The following is a 24,949-nucleotide window of genomic DNA, read 5'->3' on the forward strand; positions in this document are numbered from 1 at the left end:
CCTATATTTAATCTCAGGAAAATAATAGGGAGACGTAATATGCCTAGACTATTATTGTAACGAAGCTAATAGTTGTTCCAAGACAAAACTATTGAATAAATAACACATTTTGGATTTAGGCCTATACCATAACTCTTTTAAAGGCGTATCGCTGACTATTGGAACAGCTTTTAGTAGGCTACGTCAAGAACTCAATTGATAAACCAATACCAGGCTACTATATTGTAGACTATTTCAAACGGCTAATTACATAACGCTTACATTTTGAAACATCGGTCATATTATGCTTAAATAGCCTACCGGTTGAGTTAAACACATGATTGATTAGGTAGGCTTTGGTTTATTCATAATAAACCTAGAAAGTTATAGGCTAGGCCTACTCTGGTCAATAAAAGTAAATAAAACAAAAACTATTTACCTGCATTGTTCTGCAATTCATTGTAACCGAGCTGGATAGATTCCTTTTTCACGGCTACAGAAATATTTTGTGGTGAAGGGCTACATGGCAATCGATTGCCCCCCATAAATGTATGTTTTAAATGTATAAGGGCCCATGTCTTTTTCGTTATCGAATGATTCTCTTCTCCGTTCATGATAATAGGTCTGCCAGGGTTTGAATGTAAGTAATGAGAGTTTGTGGCCCCTAGCCATAGCCTCTGTCTAAAAGGTCCCTGAGGTTGAGAGGTTTTGCTATTTGCATACAGAAATTCATGGCACGGTGACTGGTACCTGTGATTGAATAGGCGTCTTCTGAAATGAGGGATCCACCAAGACATTTTTATTACAAAAAGTGACCCAAATCTTCCAAATGTACACATTAAAAGCAGTTATCTTGAGTAAATTATCTCCAAGAGAAGATGTTATGTACATTTTAACAAATAATACTATTACTAGATTAGGGTTACAAGCAAAAGTGAAAATGCAGAACAAAATAACACCAAAAACGAAATAGCCAAAATCGCTGCAGACAGAGTTAAATAATTACAGTCAATCATAACAATAGCATAGGCCTAGAAACAATTTCTGAACATGCCCGACAGAATCGGCAATTACATTGAAATTGCCATTCATGAAGATATAGATTTGTACCAGACAAAAATCAGAACGGTAAATAAAAAATCATGTCAAGTCTAAAGAACGAATGCAATCTAGGCTAATCTGTTTGTATACAAATGCAAAGCAAGAGTGAATGGAAGAGTAACTTCAACTTCAACAGCCATGCACTTTTGAAATAGCCAGTCTCATAACAGACTAGGCCTAACCGTATTTGGCAAGATCTGTTTTATATCGGCTGAGGATTCTTTTATGCAAACACCTAAATAACAAATATAAAATAATTCACCTGTTGTCAACTGACAAAGGTCTTAAAGTGATACGAATGTCACGAAATCCCACATTTATCAAATTATCCTGCCAACTTTAATTACCATTAAGAATGGTTAGTTAGTTGAGTTGGTTAACCTACGAAGTAAATGACCATGCACACACAGGCTTATGAGGCTGGTGTTATCTTATATTTTAGAATGAATCGTAAAACATAGGCCTATCGTCTTTAGCCAACCTCGTTTAACAGACGTGCACTTTTAGGGTATGTAGCCTAGGCCTACTCAAGTTGTTCGAAATGAAATCATGCAAATTGTAAGTAAGACAATAGTCTAATAAAAAAAACAATAGTGGAAATAATGGGGAAAATACTATGTATATATATTTGAACATATAATGGTTGTTGTGCTACTAATGTTTTAAAATTCGTGCGTACATTTCATGATAATCGTGAAGTGAAAACAAAATAGCTGGCAAAAAGAAACAATTGAGACAGACTAATAGCAACATATAGGCCTACATCGAAATGTAAGACAAAAGTTAGATAGTAAATAGGCATTGTCGTCATTTTGGTGACACTGTGTCTCGTGTCTGGTCGAAGTGCTCTCAAGTCAGTAAAATTATCTGGTATTTCATTACAGAGCAACAGCTCCTCAATTCCCCCACACTAACCATCAGACATTATGAGGTAGCCTACTTTAATCAGATCAATCATCCATGATAATAGACTACATTCCAGCTATTTATGAAGAAGATGATGTTTACATCAACTAGGCTATGGCATCTTGCTTATCTAAACTATCGTAACATTTTTCTCAATTACACCGGTAAAATGTCAACGGCCATTGTTGGCCCGTTTGGCGCGTTGCTCCGCCCCCTGTGTTTGTCGTAAACCTGGCGCCTGGTTAGAGTAAACCCAAGATAAGAGCGTCCGAGGCTCGCCTCCTTCTCCAAGGCGATCAATTGGATTTCTCAGACGAACAAGTAGTCTCTTACGTAGGTGTCCTGCAGCAGTGAGGGGAACACAGCACCACGGGCTTGTTCCGCGTTCAGCGAATTTACCTGCGGGCTAAACCATGTCCTTGAGCCCAAAGCACTCAACTCCTTTCTCAGTGACAGATATTTTGAGCCCAATCGAAGAGACCTACAGAAAGTTTGGAGGCATGGACAGCACAGGTAACCTCGCGTCTCCGCTAAGCGCATACCGACAAAGTCAGGTGTCTCAACCGAGCATGCAGCAACACTCCATGGGCCATAACACCGCAGTGGCGACGACTTATCACATGCCACACGGTGTATCCCAGTTCTCCAGTGCTATGGGAGGATACTGTAATGGAAGCATCGGTAACATGGGAGATCTCCCGTCGTATCAGGACACCATGAGAAACGGCGCAGCGGCAACTGCTTGGTACAGCGCAAACCCCGAGCCCCGCTATCCAACAAGTAAGTTGATCGACTACTCATGCTGTTAGAATAGCCCTACTCTTAATAAATGAAAAAGACCATTTGTTTTACAGAATAATTCCATGGAAACTCTACAAATTATTCCAACACTTATTTTCAGAAAGCCTACTTTGTGGTGCAATTGGAATATTCGTCTAAACGTATATCTGCATGTTTTTATTCCAAGTTTCTAGATTCATGGGGGCCTCCACTGGGATGAACATGGCCGGGATGGGGGGCTTGGCAGGAATGGACCCTACCAAGTCCATGGTGACCTTACACAGTGCGCCCAGGAGAAAACGACGCGTGCTCTTCTCCCAGGCCCAGGTGTACGAGCTCGAGAGGCGGTTTAAGCAGCAGAAATACCTCTCAGCGCCCGAGAGGGAACACCTGTCGAGCATGATTCACCTCACACCGACCCAGGTCAAGATCTGGTTCCAGAATCACAGGTACAAAATGAAACGACAGGCGAAGGACAAAGCCTCACAGCAAATACAACAAGAGAACGGAAACGTGTGCCCACAGCAACAGTCACCGAGGCGGGTGGCAGTGCCCGTTCTCGTTAAGGATGGCAAGCCCTGTCAGAACGGATCCAGCACACCGACGTCTAGTCATCAGCAAAACGGCTCCGTGGGAGCGATGACAGCAGCGGGCAGCGCGGTCAATCACCATCAGAATCAGCAGGTGAATCCGTTATCCTCTGCCGAAGAACTGGAGGAAATGTCTCCCAGTCCCCCTATTCTACACAGCCAGATAAATATGGCTCAAACAGATGCGGCTCTAATTGAGTACACCAATAACATGGTTAGTTCAAACCTGCTCTATGGCAGAACTTGGTAGGAGAAATTTGACATTTTATATCTTTATTGTAGAGACAATGTCAAGTGGATGTCAAATGAACAAAGACCCGGATTGGGACCGCAAGGACAAGCACCACCATCATGTCTTGACATTTCTTAAATGGCATGGTGCACTTTTTTAAAGAATTGGTCGATCGTGCATGTTTACTGGTTTACTGGTTCCTCGCTTACTGAATGAAGCTCCACGCTGCTCAGTGGGCTACTGGGTGTGAAGAGCAAGGGCATATTAAGTTTTACATTGTCGGAACTAAAATTTTGGAATGACACTGAAAATAGCCTATATTATAGGCTACAGACCGAAGTATTGTAAAATATTTAGTTTAACGAACCTGAACTGTACATATAACAAAACTACTGGAATTTCATGTGACTGTATTATTTTTGTTTTAAACGAAACATTTGTTATTCTTTTGTTAATTCCAAGAAATGTGATTGCTGCTCCATATATATAAACAAAATCACAATCCAATAATTCGGTTGGCAATTCTGCGTATATTCATTTTGATAGAATGATTAGGAGGCACATTTTAATTTCCAGTGAACTTCGTTGTTTGCATCCTCAGTCAAACGGCCTAATTAAATTGTATTACCATGTTAACTTGTCTTCGTCGTTATCATTTTTATTGTTCCTTTTTTAAATCATTACCTCACAGTTGGGAGAGAAAGCTGACTGGAGATGATGCATATGATAGGCGATATATTAATTAAATATAAAAATAATATTCCAATCAACAATGTTAAAAGGCCTATAACCTTAATGAACGAATGTATTGAAAACAATCTTAGACATTGATTGAAAGGCAATACTATTCAGATGCATAATGGAATATCAGAATTGCTAAAGACTTGGAAACAACTAAGTTTACAAATTATTACAAATAAATTTGCTCTCAACAAATTTCATGTTATTTTCCTTTTGTTTCTTGAAATGTATTCAAATATGTGGGTTTTGATAGGTAAGCGAAAATACTGTAAATTACAGAGACTGACAGAATTGAGACCTAGGCTAAAACATATTCAGAGGGCATATCCATTTATGAAAATTGGTTACAGCAATGTAATAAACCAAGATGCTAATTGGAACTGAAATTCAATGGTTTGGGATGATTACAATTAAACCAAAGACTTGGTATACCCACCAGTTTGTTGAGCTACCTAAATTATTTAAGAATATCAACTTGAGAAAAACAGTAACAACAAAAACAGCAGGGATATGATTTCAAATCACACTTTAAGACAAATTAAGATTTTATATTTGTAAGGAAAAAAGTTTAACATTATTTTGGTAACATTTCTGAAACCTAGCTGAATTAGGGGGCTCATTTTCTACTTTAAAAACAAACAGACAATGACACAATTGTCTTTTGACTCACTTGTATTTCACAAGTTTTACAGGCATCATTCTTAAAAATTCAGTACATAAGAACATGACAGGCAAATGTAAAAGAAAAAAATAACATTTTACAATTAAACAGTCTGAAAAAGACAAGTAGCGAAAAAGAAAACACTTTTCAGCCCCTTAGTTTACATTCAACTCCAATTGTATCTTCTTGTAGGGGGTGGCATGGGGTAATTCCGTCCAGAGTTGTATCCCTGTAAAATACCAAAAATACAAGGGCAGGAATAAAAAAATGTCATTATAGAGCTGTATTTGAAAATCGAGTGCGAGAAGAACAAAGATGGCAGGAATTCTAATGAACAGTATAATCAGTGGCTGGAATATAGTTAGCAACCTATCCGTCTATTCCATTTATCCCAATGACTTAATAGGTTATCACCATCCTAAACGATGCGTCCTGATTAAGCACATAGCTATGATCTGGTGGCGTGTTCCTTGTCCCTGGTGGAGTGCTATGAAGTCAGAGTTACCTGCTGTTCTTCAGTGTCGTCTCTGCGGTTGTCGGGGCGCTGCTGATAGTTGGACTGGCCCCGCTGATAGTTGCCTTGGGCCCCTCCGCGGCCTCTGTTCACGTTCTGATGGTAAGCAGCTCCTTGTGACTGCATCGACCGATCCCAGCCGTGCCCACCGTACTGCTGCCTGCACAGTCGCAAACATGTCCAAGATCAGCCTTCAAAATCACTCTCATAACATGCTTGATCTATCTTTAATAGATGTTCAGCAGCAACTCAATCAGCACATCAGAATTGCACTTTAGTTGAATTTAAGAAATGAATATAATTTCCTTTGAATTGACAGACCCATGTGCCATATAGAGCATTTCAAGCTGTTGGCCTTCCATACATTTGTCCAACCCATTATTCTGTCAGACTGCCTGATCAGGAGCAAAAAAAAACCCAACAAAACTACACTTTTCAAGTTCTATTGATGCAGACTTCAATTGACTGTGGTGACCTAGCAACATCCCTGCTAATTGGTAGAGCAGGAGATTTAATTCATAAAGGGATAAAATGGCCACCAATTTCTCATGATTTAATGTATAAGAAGAATATGAAAGAATGCAAGAGTATGAAATAAACCATATTTACATGTGGCTTGAATTGCACTCATCCCTGAAATGAGGACACCACATTGCCACTGTGTGATGAGCACACATCCAACACACTGCGGCTCTCCATGAACAACAGCTCAGCAATGTGTTGATCCATAAGCAAACCCACCACATTAAGTCTCATCTTATTCACAACAATGGAGGAGGAAAAAAAAGTAGAAATCAGCCCATCCCTCATTATTGAACCATGTCACATTCTTCCCAGTGCCAGACTTAGCAGAGCAGTGGAATCCGTAATCCCTCCTCCAAGTTCCTTATGCATTTCATTTGGTCCAGTCATAAGTAGTTAAAGAAACTGTTTTCAGTTGCCGCTAATAACTACTGACCTAAGGTGACAAGAGAGCCACAATGGGCCTGGAAGGCCTGAAAAGTTGAACCAAAGAACCTGATTAGTACCTCAAGAGGTCTGGAACCAGAATCAATGGCTGGTCTGTGCGGACACTGTCTGCAGCGCGGAAATGATACCGCTACAACAGCATTAGTGATGCCTCATTAAGTTATGCAAACCTCCTCAAGAGGTTTCGAAGCTCCCCATTTATTATTTGTTTAGACATAATGTTTAAAAATCATGGAATATGCATGTGAGACGTAGAAGTTTAACATCCAATGCTGCTGCTATGGGCTTGTGGCTGTGCAACAATACTATAACAAAGTACATATAGAAAATGCACCACTGCATTGAATACTAAGTGAATGAATACATACCAGGATGGAGACAAGCTGTGGGAATACTAGTAGGCTAAGAAAAGTAGACAAAAGCCATAGACCTCACCTTGGATATTGCTGGGTTTGAGGGTTGTATGGGGGAGGTGCCCCTAATAACCCATGCTGCCTGTAATCTGTTGGGAACAAGAGACATTTTCTGAAAAGTAGTTCTGTTAAAGCAGGTCAGTTATAGTATCACTCACAACAAGCTATCATCACAGGAGCAATACATGGTACAGCAAAGCTTCACATTCCATAATTCTGTGAATGTGTACAAAATATGTTGTTCAAAAAACATTTTATATATTTCTATGGATTGGCACATGTATTACCAATGCAGACAAATGTCTAAAACACTGTCAAAACACTTCTATTGCAAAGTGACAACATTTATAAATGTACGGAATCCACTTTCACTGCTTTGAGAGAAAGCTAAACCTGTTGAAAGTGACAACTTTGGTACACAATACTGAGACAGAATGAACAAATGTGGAAGTTAATTAACCCAATTCACCCTGATAAAACCCCCATATCACAACGACCCATTTCTATTTTAAAACTGATGATGAGAAAACAGTTGCCATGATGAAATTAAACCCATTCAAGCCTCAAAACACAATAGGATTTGAGAGGGGGAAAAAGAAAAGGAAAAAAAATGCTGCATTTGCATTTCTTCTCCAGAAAATGAAATAAGCATTCAGCAGACAGCATTGTGGATGACTGAAGTACCCTGGTTTCATCGCTGGAAGCCCTTCACAAAACCACCCTTAAAAAAAAAAAAAAAAGAGTAGCGAACGGCTTCTTCCAGATCCGCTGTTGCCAAGGCAATGACCAGCTGCAGGCCTCAGACTTGTTTGTTTATAGGGGCAGGCCTAGTGAGTGTTTTAGATGGAGAAGAGGGTGCTGGGTGGGGTGAAGGGTGGGGATGAAAAGAACTTCAGCAAAGAAAAGGCAGTCATTTAGAAACCTGGATTGGAGCTGGTGTAAAAATGTTTGATGGCAATAGGATCTTGGAAATAGCACGTTTGGCCTGGTGGCACGCTGTGAGATTTTGGCCAGTGTTTTAATGCATGATATTAAGGGAATGGTCTTGTAAGTGATGACAAGGGGAAAATATGTGTCAGTGTTACTTGTGACTGGAATGCAACATGTTTTAATAAAAGCCCAACTGACTGGGAGAACGCTTTGAGATAGTAGTTGGCCAAATAAATTCCAGTCATACGATATAAAAAAAAACAAATATTTAGCACTCAGGCAGTTTGTCAAAACAAATGTACTAAATTGGATTTCTCGATTTTGGTTTTTAATAATGTCCCCCAACCGACAACCTTATAAGGACCACCCACACTGGCTCCAACTATAATCCTGTCACTTCCTCTGTCTTCTCTCCTGTTCTGATCACCACTCAAAGGAGGGAATTGCAATTAGACACCTGTCCATCTCTTCAATTAACAATGATCTAAAACTCTATAGAGCTCTGAGCCATGTGATACAAAAGACAACATAGGATTACGCTGTAAATCCTTAAAATACACTACGTTCACTGAATTAACTCAGGGATTACAACAACCCCAAACAACTTACATTTCCCCCTTTTATTTTCTTTTTCAATTACACTAGAGGTGTTAGAACACCAGAGTAGATGAAGTTATTGTTGCTATTCAGTCTATTTTCACTGACGCATTAAAAACAGACACATTGCAACTTCAGTGATACAACAAAGTTGATAATACAATGTCACTACATGTCAGCACAATAATGGCCACCAGCAGAGTCTCCCCAGTTGGTCATTACACACCAGCTGTTTTGATTAGGGTTAACAAAGCCCAGCAACATGTTTCAGAGGCAGTGAGTAGACGCATCACCACAGGAGGTAGTTGCACAGTCAAAGGGGAAGTTAACTTTGGTTTCAACCCTCTCCAGACTATGCCACACATCCAATCAAACAGGATCCTCCGAAATGCTTTTATCAGGGGGGCCAGTATGTCCAGGCCCACTCGACAGCCTCATTACCAGCCCTAGTCTCCAGCACACTAATAAGCAAACAGGGACCCAGGACCCCCAACACAAAAGGCCCACCCTAGCCAGCCGCTGTGATTACTATCAACCTAGTAGATCCACCCGGGGAATAACAGTTAAAACAGCACAAAAGCATGCATTTGAGCTCCTGTTCCACAACTTAGCAGATTTGAAGTCTCTTCTGAGAATAATCTCGCTAATTATTTTCTATGTTTCACAGATTTCGTTATTCAACTACGCAGAACAATGCACCAGCTAAATATGGTAACGTTCCACAATCATGAAAACTCTCTATAAAACAGTTAAAGCAAACATTCTCGATGTATAAACGGCAACATTCCCCCTTAATGTCTTGAACTTGTCACTAGACATTTCCAAAATGATTTCATAAAAATTGTCCTTCATGACTAAGAAGGCGTCTGGGCTTCCACTCAAGGCATATACATCAAAGGCATTCTAGTTGGCGAAAATTAAGCAGTAAGAATTCACTACATCAACTTAATTCAATACTTAGTTCTGCAGAAAATACTGTTATTACATCTCTTCAGGAATATAAGGCCATACATTTAAAAAAATGCAGACAATGTAAAGTGATAAATCAGAGAGAGAAACAGATTCAATCACAGATGGGCAGGAGTATTAACCTTGATTGCCTTAATCAAAACAACTGGAAAAAAAGAGAGAAATAAGTCCTACACATGGCTAATTGGCAAGTTTGCCATCAGGAATGAACAGCAGAGGCCAAGGGAGGCGCTACTGCAATCCGGAGGAGCCAAAAACCCTTATTTGCATCAAGTGCCACCAGAATAGCCTCGACTCCCCCACAAGCTATCAGCAGCCAGATGAGATTATTCATCAACTTGCAAATTGGCACATCAAAGTCAAATTGGAGAACTGCTGTCAGAGGACCACAGGGCTGAGGCCAAGGTGCAGGCAGAAGCCCATGATTAGGTGCTGGGAACGAGGATTTTCCTCTCCAGATGTGGGTTAGCATCCCAACTCCCCAGTGCAGTGAACAAAGGGGTATTTAATAGTATAATATTGTACATTTTTTTGGGGAGAGCTTCACTTACACTGCCTAGGACAAAGACAGTTGAATATAGCAGCATGTAAGAGAAGATACAGCTTTCTGAGCTGATTTACAATCAAGACAGGTCTGCAGGTGGATATTTGGCTGCAACATGAGGCCAGAATTTCAACAAGACTATATTTCAGTAGATGGGAGATGGAATAGATCAGTACATGTTTGCCTGAGGCCTGGCTGTCAGTGAGTGTCAGGTTCTTACGTGGGAAGGATGGCTGACCACCACCACTGTGGGGAGGGCGGTAATTTCCTTGGCTGTAGTTGCCAGGGGGCGGGGCATTGCTGTACTGTCCTCCTCCTTGCTGGTGCCTGTTCATGCTGTGACTGAAACACAACAGCAAAGAGCAAGTTAGACACACCAAACAGGTGGAAATGTTTTATGATTGAAACATGTATTCCAATTGAAATTCAGCACAGTATCACCTTGCAAACTACCGTTAATCACAGTTACACGCGTAAACCCTGCTCTGAAAACAATTCATTCATGCCAGGTTTTCCTAATAACCAATCTCTGAGCACCTGCCCGTTTGGCCCCATCAAGGCAAATAACTGCTTAAATTACATAGTTAAGGATTTGGTTGACAAAATCTGAATACATCATGTTTCTTCGGCGCCATGCATAATTCATTGCTGAACATGCAAGTCAGAATGAGCCAGATGTTCAATTATTCAGGTTCCTTAATGACAATTCAGTCGAACATGAATGCCGAAGAAGTAAAAGAGCTTAGATCACAATCAAACGTGGGCTTCTAATGGCGACCTTTAAAGTGACACAGGTAGGTCTGGCTGAAAATCTTATGGTCTACAATGCTCTGTAGACAGAGCTAGTCTGGGGAGACATACCCCAGAGCCCTGAAGCCTGACTGATCCAGATGGGCTTGCTGTCTGTTGGGGTTGAAGCCCAGCTGAGGCCTCCAGCTGCCACGGTGACCGCCACGATTGCCCCTCTCCCAGTCCCCCGGCTTCAGCACCTTGGCAGGCATTCTGACAGGACAGGGCAAACAAATTAAAGAATCAGGTACATGTTGCATCTGTGCATTAGACCAAATAAATGTAGTAGATGCCATTCTTTATAAATCAAGGATGTGGTGTACAAATTCAATTAAGATCCATTTAAATGCACTATAGGAAGTGAAACAGTATTTCTTATAGTATCTCAAAAGAGCTCCTTGATTTTATACGGGATTACAGTGAATTTGAAAGCAATTCTTCTAAGCACATCTACACAGTACAGTATGTGTCAAAGATAAACTCATATTTATTCCAATCAAAAAGCACACTGATGAAAATTAAAATTGTCAATAAAACAACAAACATAATTAACTCACTTGGCTCCAGGAAGGATGACAGCCTTGAACACAAAGCCCTGTGCATATTGTGGATCCGCATAGTTCACACTGCAATTAAGAACATCGATTAAACGGCAAATTCCATTTTAGAAATCACAACTAGACCCACTGAAAAGATAAGACCCTCGTCAAAAATGCCCAGATGCCTTGTAATGACAATAAACCTTGCAATGACAATCACCAACCCGCACCAAGGATGAATTGAGCAAAAGGCATTTCCTCGTCAGACACTTCAATGCAGGCCATACTGTGCTATTGGATCAATCCACAAATGTGTCCTCAACCTTGTCCTAACTGCAGTCTGAATGTGCATGGTACAGCTCCACAGACTGGCCCCCGGAGGGCCATGGCCACTTCGAGGAGTGACAGGTGCAGCTAGAGCCAAACCCCTTCTCTTTTGTGATGGTAGTCTGAGATCTAGTATTGAGGTCTGAAATTGGAATTTCACATTCTGACCTTACTTTTCTCCTGTAGTCAACACCACTCACGTACTGTACATTGAGGAATGTGAACTTAGAGACTATCACTTTCAGGTCAACCCACAGCCCCTCGGGGTGCATGCAGTACAGCCTTTTGTACCGCAAAATAACGTGACAGGCTCTAATAAGTGCATTTAAATTGTGTATTTAAATTGTTTACAATGGGAGCATACACATTTAGGTCTGAACATCACACAGGATGCCTTTTCAACGGCCATGTGGCCCTCTTGGGATCACCTACTGAATCAAAACGGTGTTAGAAAGCAAAGAGATTATCCTTACCCTATCGCACTGTTCTGTGCAATGTCACGCAGAGTGGGGATTGGAGACTCCACTGGCCTGAGTGTAAATTAAGTTTCAAAACATTACATCAAAGGACAGCCATGCCCTTCTAGTGAGGGATGGATGAATGGCAAAAAGAATAACTTGTATCAGAGAGTAAAGCATGTGGTCCTTACTTATCTGGTAGGATAGGGTCCGTGGTGTCAAGATTTAATATGCCTTGGATTCCATAGCATAGTTCTGCAGGCATCTCAGTGCCCTGTGGAGATAAGCACAAAATTTAAGTAGTGACAAAATAGTAGGTCATGGAAGTGATTTAAATGATTAGGTTGCATGGATGCGGCTTTGCGTACCTCGTGCGATTCTCCGCGGTAGAGTTCCTGGATGAAGTCACAGAGAGAATGGGACTTCCCCACAAACAACACATCGCTTCCCAGGCTGTTTCGTTTGGCTAAAACAAAGATAAAATCTAGTCAATATCGAAAAGGACTGCCTCAATTCTCTTGTAAGGAGATAACAAAAAGCGAATAATAAATCAGGCCATAACAGGTAAATGAAGATGAGGAAATGTTACTGACTCCTGTGTTCAGTTGGTACATTCACACATGAAACACTATTGTGTAATAATGGGGTGGTTTGGGAGCTAAGGAATACAACTACTTACTTTCCTCAGAGGAGAGGTCAGGGTAGACATCTGCCAAGGCTGACCTCAGCCTGCGCTCATCCACGAAGGGCAGCAAAGCCACACCTTCAAGAGGAGGGAAAAAACACATCCATGATAAGCAGATCATCCTATATCTACCATCATACAAAGGTTTCAATTCAACGGTAGATTATTGTCATGACTTACCCTGCCAAGCGTACTTCTTTCCGTTCAAATCAATGGCAAAGTCATCAGGGTAGAAGTCAATGATAGAGGAGTCCTGTTGGAGAGGCAACGAGAGTAGAGGCAAAACTATATGAAACCTTATTCATGTAGAAGTATACACACACAGTACTATATTGTGGGAAAATGGTCATCTGGAAAAGGTAATTGTAAAATGTATTCCAAAAACGACCACAGCACTACCTGACAGTACAGTGACCACAAACACCTGTGGTCACAAAATCAATTGTGACCAAAGAATGTATGGTAAAGAAATGCTACAACTGAAATTTACCAGGTTGCTCATGAGTGACCTCCATGTTGTGGGCAGGAAATTTCCACTGGCAGCAGGAAACACACCCATCAGCTGCTCCAGGGGCTTGAACTGCACATAGCAAGCACACAGAAGGTTAAACAGGCTTAAAAGAGATTCACTATTCTTACAATGGCAGACAATTTAACTATGGCTGTAATGTCAAAACAAAGTATGTCTACTAAGAACATAAGTAAGCACAGAATAACTATCTGGGGGAATGGCCAAGGTAAGTGGAAAATGGGGTGCAATTGTAAAAACAGTGAACCACTCCTTTAATAAGAGGATGGGAATGAGAGAAAAGCCTTCTGTTCATTCTTACCGGCTTGGTATCAGTTTCAAATTCTGTGAACATTCCTTTGATGTCTTTGAAGTCGGACGCAAATGGGGCGTAGTGGAAAGGGAAGTACCACTTCCAGGATGCACACCCCTGTCAATCAACAGGACAAACAGTTAATGAGTTTCTCACCGAGATAAACCTGTGATACCTCGAGCCCCACCGGCTGGCTGGGGCACACTAAATATTCTGGATGTGGATTGATTCACATAAATGATTGGCAATTCAACAAAAGTAAAATAGAAAAGCCTACTGGAAAAAAAGAAAAGAATGCACAGGTAAGGGATGTACAAATACCCCTGCCTTATCTTCCAATCCTCTGCCTGCATCACACTAATCAAGTGACATTTGGCTATGACTGACATTTAAATCTGAAGATTGCATACTTCAGGAAATCTAGATAGTAGTGAGGTAGAGGTTGTTAAACCATGAAGTTTAAATCAGTATGCCTATAAGTAATGGTGGACCTGAATACGGCTTGGGAGGTGGGAATTAGCACACATACATTTCCAAAACAATCAAATACCGGCTTAGTACCTCTTCATTCTTACTATACTAACAAAATGAACACATTCATTTCAATCCCTTCCCTATTGTGAAGTCAAATTATATTTGTGCAGTATCAGTAAAAATAATATTAACCCTGCAAATAGAACCTCAAAACATTTATCCTCTGCTAGTGAATTACCATTACCAATGGGTGACCTTCATGATTGCTGGAATGAATGCTCTTCGAGAGAATGAGATTTCTTTATAAAATTCAACAATTCCTACACACGTCTTTGCAAATCTAATTTAAATGCCAACATGTCTACCACTTCAAATATTTATTCAAATAACAATGTGGGACATTTTGACTCAAATGAATACCATTTGTGATTCAGAGAAACTGTCCAAATGTCATCATTTCATTTTACATTCATATTTCAAAACACAAAACTGCCTTTTCAATGGCAATAACAAAAAAAAAACGTGCCAAATCGTGGTAATGTTATGTTATGCATAGGGATCCAAAAAACAGGTGTGAATTGCTTTGTGTTTTGGCTCCATGTTAGCCCTGATCCCTTTCCCAGAGCAGTTGGCGACGTGTGCACGCTCATAACTCTGGGCACAGTGGCAAACCCGTGAATGTGTGGCAGAAAAGAACAGACACGTCCCCATCGATGGAGGGCCTTGGTAATGAATACATTTAGCCTGTCCCCCTGGGACGGCTTTCAATTGCCGAGCATGTGGTGTCAACACAAGAGCCCGCATGTACAGAGCTCACAATTACCTCGGACAAATCCCTAAGCTCCTGTCTAATCAGACAAGGATCTACTGGAGAGAATGGACAGCTAATTATTGAATTTAAAGTTAAAGATCAAGATCTGCATTTACAGCTAACAGATAAAGTGATACATCATTTCTCCATCAACAAAAGTAAGGCAGCTTGATCTCTCGAACTGAACAAACAATTCCATAGAGATCCTTTGATATTAAAAAACCAAGAGAAAAACTCAATTGATAATCAGTAAAATAATTGCCTGTTGAAAGAAAATTACCCATCTATTTTCTACCAGGCATGTTTAAAGGCTATTTTGAGGGGACAACTGTCAACTGTCTGAACAAGTAAAGGCGTGCCCTACCTGGTAGTAGTATCTCAGGACCCAGCAAAGTCCCTCCACGTACGACTTGACGACTTTGCGTCGAAAATCATCGTCAGTCACGTCAACGTCAAACTTGGTCTTGTAGTATCTCTGCTTCCAACCGTCCTCCCACAACCTTAAACATGAATATACAGTAGTTGCATCACATTCACTGGAGTGGAGCGAGGTCTAATTTCAATTATTAAAGTCGGATGACAGGCTTAAGATACAAAACCATTATAACTAGCTAGAAATAAGTAAGTCCATCTGAACAATTGTACTCAGTGGGGCCAACAATTGTCATCGCACAGTCTTGCAGGTTTGTAACGAGGCATACCTAATAAATAAAATAAAAAACTGAATAAAAGTATTTATCTTGGTCTTTTTCTATACTCTTACACACGGTTTCCTCACCTTATATACAAGATTTTAACATACTAGTAGATTTGCAATGCAGTGCCATTCTGCCCACATAATCAAGGATGAACAACATCTGTCTAGTCAATCCTCCACATTGGCCCACGGGGAGAGCAGACTTGTAACAGGAAAGCCACCATGAATACCAATTTAGCCCAATGGATTTAACAGCTTTGGCAAGCACATCACAGAGGAATTTATGAGAATATTCCGCCTTTCCATATTAATCACTTGCAGGGGGTGGGGTGTTAGGAGTGGAGGAAACCACAGAGGAGCATCTCTGAAGCGCATGCTGCAGTGCTGAGGCATAAATCAGTGTTTCCCCCCTGGCTGAGATGCATGCCTGGCTGGCCAGCATAGGCATTTACCTGACAACATCCTCAGGCTCTGGCTCACTGTCACTGTCCTCTGCTTTCCGCTTCACACCCCTGCCATCTGGACCATCACTGGGCCCTGCAGAGGACTTGACGAGACAGAAGATTCAAGAGAAATTTGAGGAATGAAGAAGCGACACAGCAATTGAAAATCCAAAACTTGAACAGTTTTAGGACAAATTGTCCCTTGAAAAATATATTTATTTCAATGATAAAAATCAAAGCTTAGGCAATATTTAATATAGGGCAATATTTCCACCATAGCAGAGGACCTAAAGGGGTGGACTGATTCTCTCCTTCTGTGTGAGGGCTTCATCCCTGATCATAAGGACATGTAACAACCTCAGCGTGAGTGTACAGACGCTGCCCTTTGCCATGCTTCTTTTGTGCCCACCTTATTCATGTGCAAATAGCAGCTTGCGCTGTTGTTCATTCATGCATTTATGAAGCAAAGGCCGGACGAAGAGACTCCATAACAGCTTCTTACAATATACATTAAGAAACCTTTACATAAACAGCATCAACAGAACATGCAATGCCACTGTGCTCAGTCCTGACAGCCTGCAAATATGAACACCACCATGGATCTCAGTTGCATTTGATTAACGCAAGCGGTATACAATTCTGATACATCTTCTGTATCACAAATAAAAACTGTATACAATCAAAGGGAGTGTGAGACACACCTGTCCACCATTCTTCATCATGGCCTTCAGGGACTGAGCTGCATCCTGGAAGGAAGTAAAACTGTTGTAGCGACGCACAAGATTGCACTCCGGATATGTTTAAACATCTGTAAACAGACCCTAAAATAAGCAAACCTTGTTGTGCTGGTCCCTGCCCTGCATCCTCATGTCGGAGGCCTGGTGCCGTGCGTTCTGAACAGGTTGAGGTCTGTCTCTCCCGCCAAGGGCATGGGGGGCAAACTGACCCGTGGTAAGGAAGGCGGGCCGCTGCTGCTCAGCCTTGACACACAAAAAAGAGAAAGAAGGTTGCAGGGACACTGTGCGGACTAAACATTTTAGCAGTTACATTACCTTGGTTTAAATCAAACAGCTTTTCAGGAAATGGACCATTTAATGTGTGGATGAAGCCCCAGTCATAAAGGTCCACAATACTATTCATCAATCATCATCATCTATTACCCTGACACTTTTTTTCCAGGTCGAAACCAGTCACTATTCAGAAAAAATAGTAACCTTGCACACACTGTCTGTAGCCCAGCAATCCAGAGATATCAATAGATAACCTTCATCCTCAGTTCAGAACATCCACATTCACAGCACTGAATGAATTAAAATCGCTGAAATAAATGGCCTCGCTTAGTCACAAGTCAAAGAAACAGAGCAGATTCGTAAATTCGTAAATCTCATCAGGCAAATTGCTATGCATCGGCACATGACCTCTGTTTAAGAATGGTACAACATCAAAATTAATCACCGAATAAAGCAATGTGTGCAAGAAATCCGATTTTCCTGACCCTATTTTTCTCTTGGAAATACAGTCTGCCACTTGTGGGTGTTTTACATAAGTCACATTAATGTTGCACGGCCCTGATTGGCTGACAGAATGGTCACTGCCTCAGCTTTTCACAAGGACCAAAACAAACTCCACATGAAATAACGGTAGCTAATTAGCTATATATATATAACTAGAATCAGCTTGCTAGCCAATTTACTATATTATATCTATACATCTCCTCTCCGTTGATAAACACAAGGACAAAGGGTAATTGGCTATTCAAATGAAACCCATTTCTGACGTCAAGACAGGGGCCTATACCACACCTTATAGAAACAGTTTGAAAAAAGGAGTGGGGTTTTCAAATTGTAAGCTTTGTTAAACTATGCAGAGCATACATTTGACATTTTCATATAGTCTATTCACCACTCATACACCACTGTGCAAAGAACACTCAACCTGTAAATGAAAATTTAGACTGGAGTGGGCCTCAAATCACACAACATTAACATGCGCTCATCTTATTTCACTTACTTTCATTCTCTTCTTTTTCTCCTTCATCCTTCTTTTGAAGCCCTCCTACAAGACAAACCCCATTATTTAACCAAACATGGAAGCTGAAAAAGGGACTGACAGAAAATTGCAGTTCACAGGGGATTAATTTCCCAAAATTGCCACCCCCTAACCTAGCCAAAATGATCGGTGTCAATGACAAATACTGAACCGAAAGAGCAATTTTAATCACACAACCTAAGAGGTGGTTCAAGTAGTTCATATGGACAATCTCACATCTTACAATTCGGCCAGAGAAAAATATGATCTGTCAATTGCCTGATAAAAGGCACTGCTCATCCATCATCTTACATCATCCTCCTTGCGTTTCTTAAAGATGTTGTCCTCAGCCACGCCAACTGCCTGCATGATCATCTCAACATGCTCCAGGTTGACAAAGCCATTCTCTGTGATGTAACCCTGTGGATGGGAAAGGGGCCATGTCAAGACTATGGCTACACAAAGCCACCGAGGCAAGGAGTGAAGGCAGGAGGACGTTGAAGGACAGTTTCACATATCACAATGTTTGTATTGTGATAAAGCACTTGGACCTGTGATCAGCAATTGAATGATTTAATGAATAATAAAAACTAAAATGAATGCTGGTCCAAACAACAATGCTGGTACTTGACAGAGTAGTCGCTCTGCTAACAACACTTACCCCAGTTTTGTGCACAACATCCTTGTAGATACCGACCAGTCGATCTATTGCACCCTCCCTAAAAAGAAGATGGAAAGTAAGTAAAAACCAACAGCAGAAATGCAAAGATAATTTTTAGTAATGTGAAAGTGTTGCAGACGATTATTTCAGTTCAAAGCTCACCTAATTTCTAAGGACGGTAAGTGAGGCAGGAAATCATTGCCCACAAAAAAGCACATGAAGACCCAGTCGTCAACGCTCCTCTCAAAGTCAAAAGGAAAAGGCAGACTGGCCATTGTCAGCTCTCTCTCCAGATACTACAGAAAAGGAAGCAGACGTCGGTAAAATAACAAGACACAAAACATAGTACGCACAGGAGAAATGTGCCATTGTTTTACATCATTTTACTTTTTTACAGTAGAACAACTTGTACGGGGGGGTAGTGGGGATGAAGAGGTCTTTAGGAGGGACAGTTAAGATGTAGCCTGAAGAGATGGGTCTTCAATCTACAGCGGAAGATAGGTAGTGTCTCTGCAGTCATGACAGCAGTGGGAAGCTCGTTCCACCAGCACGGCGCCAGGACAGTGAAAAGCCGTGACTGATATATACATTTGACCTAACACTCTATGAGGAGATAATGAGTCAAAATGTTTTGGGTGCGGGGGAGAGCGGCGGACAGAACATACCTCGCGCAAAACACAAAGCCTGATGAATATGAACTCCTGTTCTGAAGCCGGCACAGTGTCAGCAAACTCATCATGCTGCAACAACAACGATAATTCATTGGTCATACATGGAGAGTGAATGTAGTCAGTCTTATTGTTTTCTTTAACTAAAAATGTACATTTACCTCTCCCTGTTTCTCTCGGGCCACTCCTTGGCAGTCTTTGATCTCATGGCCCATCTGTCCACAGAGAGCACATGGCCTGGGCTTGTTGGGTTTGAACTCCTCTCTGATGATGGTGAAGTTGGGCTCATGGGTGGCAAGTCCCAGCATTATCAGGTCAGCTAGTGAAATAGAAATGTGAAGTGTGTATATATATATATATATATATATGTATAGCCAGAAATGGTACGATGAATTGAACAGTTGAAAATAGATTTGAAGTGCAGTGAGTCCATGTGCATTGTCATCAGACAATGACACTGGGTTTTTAAAGCTTTATGTAAATCAAATTACAGAGCCTACATGAGTCATGCATGCATGATGCACATACATTGTTAATATGCATGTACAATGGAATCATTTATCCATTAGGGGGGTAAATGTATGAAGCACCTCTTCAAGCTAATTACATGCACTATTTTTCCTCACCCCCCCCCCCCCCCCATCATAAACCATTGAATGTGCATCATAAACCATTGAATGCAGCTGCTTTTTATCTCGCATAATTGCAACTATTCAAAAAGCTTTAACGGACTATTAATAAGTAAGAACAATAAGGCCTCCATATCCTCTTACACATCCAAGGTTGGCAAGTTACAAGTGACAGTTTCATAGAAACATTTGGAAACGCACCGTATCTGTATCACATTTACCGCATTGCCAGATGCAAAATTTGGTCATTGAAAAGAGTACTATTTGCTGCTACCTTGAAACAACAAAGCTATATATACACACACACCATTACTGTCGTTTTTTGATAATGATAGGGCAAGACAGTTGGATTAATCTCATGAGGGTATCCAAGTCATACGTTGGTATATATTGTATTAGACCAAATACTACAGAAATTTGGAAGGCTCTTATTGCAGTTGAGTAATTAGTTGATTACTCTGTCTCCACCATTGAGCGAACGTTGTGTTGTAAAGCTTACCGTCAGCTCCACAAAGACAGTGATGTGTGTTGGGGTCATGGTGGGGCTGAGCTAAGAAAAACAAACAAACATAGATAATACATAAATAGTTAGATAACCAAACATAGATAATACATAAATAGTTAGATAACCAAACATAGATAATACATAAATAGTTACCTATTTTACTACACATCTTGAAAATAAAGCTAAAGTAAAGGTCACCTGAAACACACCTGATATGCCTGACAATTGTGGAGCATCAAACAAGCTATGCACTCCTACCTCTCTGTTTCCTGATATAGTCCATAATCTTATGCTCCCCCTCACCAGGAACACTGGCATCAGACAAGACCACCTATATATATATATATATATATAAAAAAAGAAGAAAAAAAAGACATTTGCTTGCATGTGGGACATTCAGTTGATTTAAGTATATCAGTTTTAGCCATTGTTTTTAATGTTGACATCTTGTTAATGAGTCTGAACAGAAAACTAGTCTTGTTCAAGGAACAAGCCAGCATAATACTTACGGTAATGTTACGCCATCCAGGATCATTACTGAGCCTATCTGCCACATAGTATCTGAGACACTTTGCGAGGTTGTCCATGAACTCTGTGCCCTGAAAGAAATAAAAATAAAAATAATTGTTTTACAAGACGAACAACTTAAAATGACAGTAAAACACATTTTTTTTTATTTTATTTTTATCCAATTTATTTGATGACAATATCACTGCAAATGAGTAGGTACCAAGGGAATGTTCAAATTCATGCTACATGACCAACAAGGATGCATAAAGAAAGAGGCCTGCTGCGACCAGTCATCCATGAATTCCAAGGTAGGCTAATTACTATAAAAAAAAATGTTGAAAAAATAAACCATCGGAGTGTAATTATACTTACCGGGGTGATACAATTGCTGTCAAACCTCTCCTTGATCTCGTCAGGTGGAAGATACCCTCCTAGAAAAGACAAATAGAGAAAACAGTTTGAACATCAAACGTTTCTATTAATTGGTATATAACAAAACAAATACATATAAGTTAATATACATAAACATATAAATGTACAGTGTTTTTATGGCCGTTAAGCATTGTCCTCTTCATACAGGCTGTTGAAATTAAAATTCCCCAAAAGTATGCACCTCTCTGCATAATCTCTTCTCTGATGCGGTCTTTCTCCTCAACCAGTTCCATTCCTTCCTTGGAGGCACGGAACCGCCTGGACCGCTGCTGGTTCATTTTAGCACGCGGGGCCTGTTCAGAGAAACAGTGTCACACAATGTGACAGAGGTCATTGGCCAACATGGCTGCAAAATCTATTCCAACCCTGGAGCCATCTTTAAACAATCTTTGCATTCACAAATAAAACCTTGCTGGGAAGAACTATTGACATATTGTGCAAAATGCAAAAGGGGTGTTCATATAAGATTACTCACTCAGAGAGGAAGGAAAAGAACTTACCACTCCATCAATGGCCATGTATAGAACTCTTCTGGGTCGCACAATATTGAATAAACGATCAATGTATTCAAAAATGGCAACCATCATTTCATCCTCATTTTTGGGGGCAGCCCTGTTGAAACACATTAGTTTCAGAGGGTACACTTACTTTGGACATCACAATTATTAAAAATAAACAACAGGAGTGGCACTAACTTGTCTTCTGGGTGCGTGCATGGGTGAATGATCCCATTCATGTCCAGGTACAAATTATCAAACTCCACTTCATTTGGATTTGGTTTGCTGGTGTCAACAGGAATGCGTACTCCATTGCATTCCTTGGACTGAAAGTAAAAGAAAAATCAACAAGTCTGACTGACAAATACACTCCAATTCGACCATTCGTAAACCGAATTACTGTTGATTACATGGGATTTAAGAGCGGGCAGCATAGTGTTCAAAGCTGAAGACGGACCTGGTTCAAAACAATGTGACATAGGACAAGCACGTCGAGTAGGGAAGGTTGGGGGATTTTCGAATTCTATTAATCATTTCATGCCAAGGTAATATTTGCTATCGATTCAAACATACATCTATTGGCTTTGTGCTTTGCAACTCGTGTGGTAGTGTAATTGTTGGAAAGTATATGGTATGTTCCTGAACTATCCACCACGCTGCATTGTTTACAACAATCTGACCCGCCGGCAGAGTCACGTGGCGGGCTATAGAGCGGTTGAGCCTAAAGGAACTGACCTATGGGGCAGAGTGGCGCAAACGATGCTGTGGTCTGTCAGTAAAAACTCCCCGTCGCTCTTGCGCAATGCAAAAGCACGTTAGCGCTGAGCGTCAGCAAGCCCGGGGTCAAAGCTAACAAGCACCAAACAACAAACGTATGAATAGCGAGCTCTTTAAGACGTTAACAATACATTGACAAAACAACGATACGGTGTGCTACAGGAAAATCATAATTTTGCATTCATGAATGTAGCCGTAGTCGCCTCTAAGGTCTTTGTATAAATGTTAGATATACAAAATCCTAGATGCGACTTCGGCTAGCATGAATCAACAAGCTGAATCGAGTGCAAGCTAACCCATAGCAAGTTCACGGCCCTCACAAAAATGTTTACATTTGCTAGCTAGCTACAAACACTTACCCTCTCTTCAGTACAATGCACGATTATAGAGGAATATTTCCGACTGAGCCAACGAAAAAATGCGGGGACTCCCATCTCCCGTTATCGATTAACAACACAACAAACAGAAAGCTATAAAATATGAGCAATTTTAAAATGGCTTGGTTAAAAAGACGGCTGGAGATACAGCTAGTAGTTTAGCTATTGTAATGCGTTTCCAAATAAGCTCATGGTGACTGAGTTATACTTCCGAGTTATCGCTGTCTAAAGCAAAGTTGTTCCGGCAGACGATTGTAGTCGACAGCGCCCCCTCTGTCAAAACACAAAGCAAAGAGAGTGTTTCTACACAAAGCAAAGAGAGTGTGTTCCTGCACAAAGTTGTTTGGCCAAAACTCCGGACACTACAAGTGTATTATCTTACCCCTTTCACATTACCACTGAACAAATATTCAAGATAAATTAACATAGAGCCAGAAAGATATGTATAAACAACTGAACCGTATTTTTTTATTTTTTTTTATTGATATAGTTACGTTTATGGATATATATATAAACTATTTGAACTTAAAATTAGACACTTGTATCTAGGTAGTGAGTGAGCAAAATGTGTTGTTCTAAATTCAAACGGAAAACAACAGTTAAAATCAATACAAATATATTTCAAATGTTTTTTCTTTTGAGAGAATTTTGATACATTTGTTCAATATATGAATATGATACTACCTGTAGAATAAGACATGACAAACCAGAGATGAATAAATGTGTAGGCTACCAAATTGCCTAAATGCAACAGGATAGTTACTGCAAAATGCTAGATCATTCAAGACACTATGATAACATATTTGTGCAATTGCAGCACAAACGTTCTCTGTATCTAGGGAGATTTCTAAAGATTATAACAGTGACAGCTTGTTGCAGATAATAGCTGCAATAGCAACACATTTTAGATTCTGCATTTTCGGCATCAGCCCCTTCAGAAAGAAACGTCCATCAGCTGTTCCACTTCAGACAGGAAGGGGCTGATTTCAAGACAGGGCTATTACCACAAAGAGCAACTGATGGAAAAAAAACTTGCCCACTCCAATGCTCCATTTCCATAAACATTTACACTGGTTCATTTTGTGGTGAATTTGACTGTAAGATTTAGCCAATGATATGTGTGTCTGAGATGAACACAGATGAATGGGAAATATGATGCAAATGACAGGCATTTCAGACACAAACAGTGTTCTATTACCGATCATGTATATTTCATCTGCCATGACCTTTCAGATTATCACACTAACATGGACACTCAGACATAATCTGATAGAGGCGTATCAGACTGGCAGAGGTTTTGCAACATATTATGCTCCAAAATGAGAAATGCATTCTAATGGTGAACCTTAATACACCACTGTTGTATACACTGAATTCAGATAACACTATGATAGTCTTAACTGGGCTAACGTAATTCTGAAAGAGACTACCAGAATTGTCCCCCAAAACAAAGGAAAATATACACTGGCATTTTACAAAATGGTAACTAAGACAGGTCCAACTCTCCTTCCAAATGTTTTCCATGATACGGTAGTATATAACATGCTATGTTATGGAATTATTCTGTTTGTCCTCTTCATTTTTGAGATTATGGTGTTGCTCTCAGTGGTCCAACTGGTTTGGACTGCCATGGAAATGGTTTGCAAACTGGGCATCAGGCAGAGGGAGAGGGCCCTCCTCTGGTTGTTCTTGGTCTTTGTAACCAGTGTAATGTTGAGTTTCTACAACAAAGCTTCAGCTTCTAGTATGTGTGTATTTGCTTTAGATGATATTAAAGTGTGATTGAAAGATTAGAGATTTCCTACTACTGCATCAGTGTGATTACTTTTAAGTATTGTAACAAATGTTTTGTGTGGGGAAAAGATGCATGTATTCCTATCCTTTCCATGTATAAC

At 40.4% G+C, this 24,949-nt stretch overlaps 2 protein-coding genes across 3 annotated transcripts; one reads left to right on the plus strand and one right to left on the minus strand.

The window, feature by feature from the left end:
• Positions 1-2,399: 2,399 nt before the first annotated feature.
• Positions 2,400-3,617, plus strand: nkx2.4b (NK2 homeobox 4b; the record flags this gene model as incomplete). The annotated part of the gene is made up of 2 exons (XM_083688292.1): positions 2,400-2,766; positions 2,954-3,617. 2 exons carry the CDS (start codon positions 2,400-2,402, stop codon positions 3,604-3,606), a joined length of 1,020 nt encoding a protein of 339 aa, XP_083544418.1. The 3' UTR covers positions 3,607-3,617.
• A 1,021-nt stretch (positions 3,618-4,638) lies between these two features.
• Positions 4,639-23,236, minus strand: xrn2 (5'-3' exoribonuclease 2). Of its 2 annotated transcripts, XM_083689177.1 has the most exons (31): positions 23,037-23,236; positions 22,099-22,226; positions 21,904-22,015; positions 21,585-21,696; positions 21,344-21,402; positions 20,971-21,060; positions 20,720-20,792; positions 20,456-20,506; positions 19,489-19,646; positions 19,325-19,399; positions 18,822-18,955; positions 18,660-18,717; positions 18,311-18,418; positions 17,981-18,025; positions 16,807-16,950; positions 16,672-16,716; positions 15,980-16,074; positions 15,195-15,330; positions 13,555-13,662; positions 13,215-13,304; positions 12,905-12,977; positions 12,719-12,802; positions 12,408-12,505; positions 12,231-12,313; positions 12,055-12,111; positions 11,273-11,341; positions 10,788-10,928; positions 10,147-10,268; positions 6,909-6,975; positions 5,496-5,664; positions 4,639-5,219 (listed from the first exon to the last, which is right to left on the minus strand). In XM_083689177.1, exons 1-31 carry the CDS (start codon positions 23,109-23,111, stop codon positions 5,157-5,159), a joined length of 2,922 nt encoding a protein of 973 aa, XP_083545303.1. In that variant the 5' UTR covers positions 23,112-23,236; the 3' UTR covers positions 4,639-5,156. The 2 variants fall into 2 exon arrangements, with proteins under 2 accessions (XP_083545303.1, XP_083545304.1); XM_083689178.1 differs by lacking the exon at positions 16,672-16,716.
• Between the last annotated feature and the right edge of the window lie 1,713 nt (positions 23,237-24,949).

Source organism: Argentina silus (assembly GCF_951799395.1).
Source record: "Argentina silus genome assembly, chromosome: 17".
Lineage (NCBI taxonomy): Eukaryota > Metazoa > Chordata > Actinopteri > Argentiniformes > Argentinidae > Argentina > Argentina silus.

Excerpts from the sequence above, each read along its gene's own strand:
- xrn2 (XM_083689177.1), bottom strand. The coding sequence starts at position 23,111 with ATGGGAGTCCCCGCATTTTTTCGTTGGCTCAGTCGGAAATATTCCTCT. Across the intron at positions 21,403-21,584 it reads AGAAGAGATTATGCAGAGAG|GAGGGTATCTTCCACCTGAC; the intron begins GTGCATACTTTT and ends TGTCTTTTCTAG. Across the intron at positions 13,305-13,554 it reads TTGAAACTGATACCAAGCCG|TTCAAGCCCCTGGAGCAGCT; the intron begins GTAAGAATGAAC and ends TGCTATGTGCAG.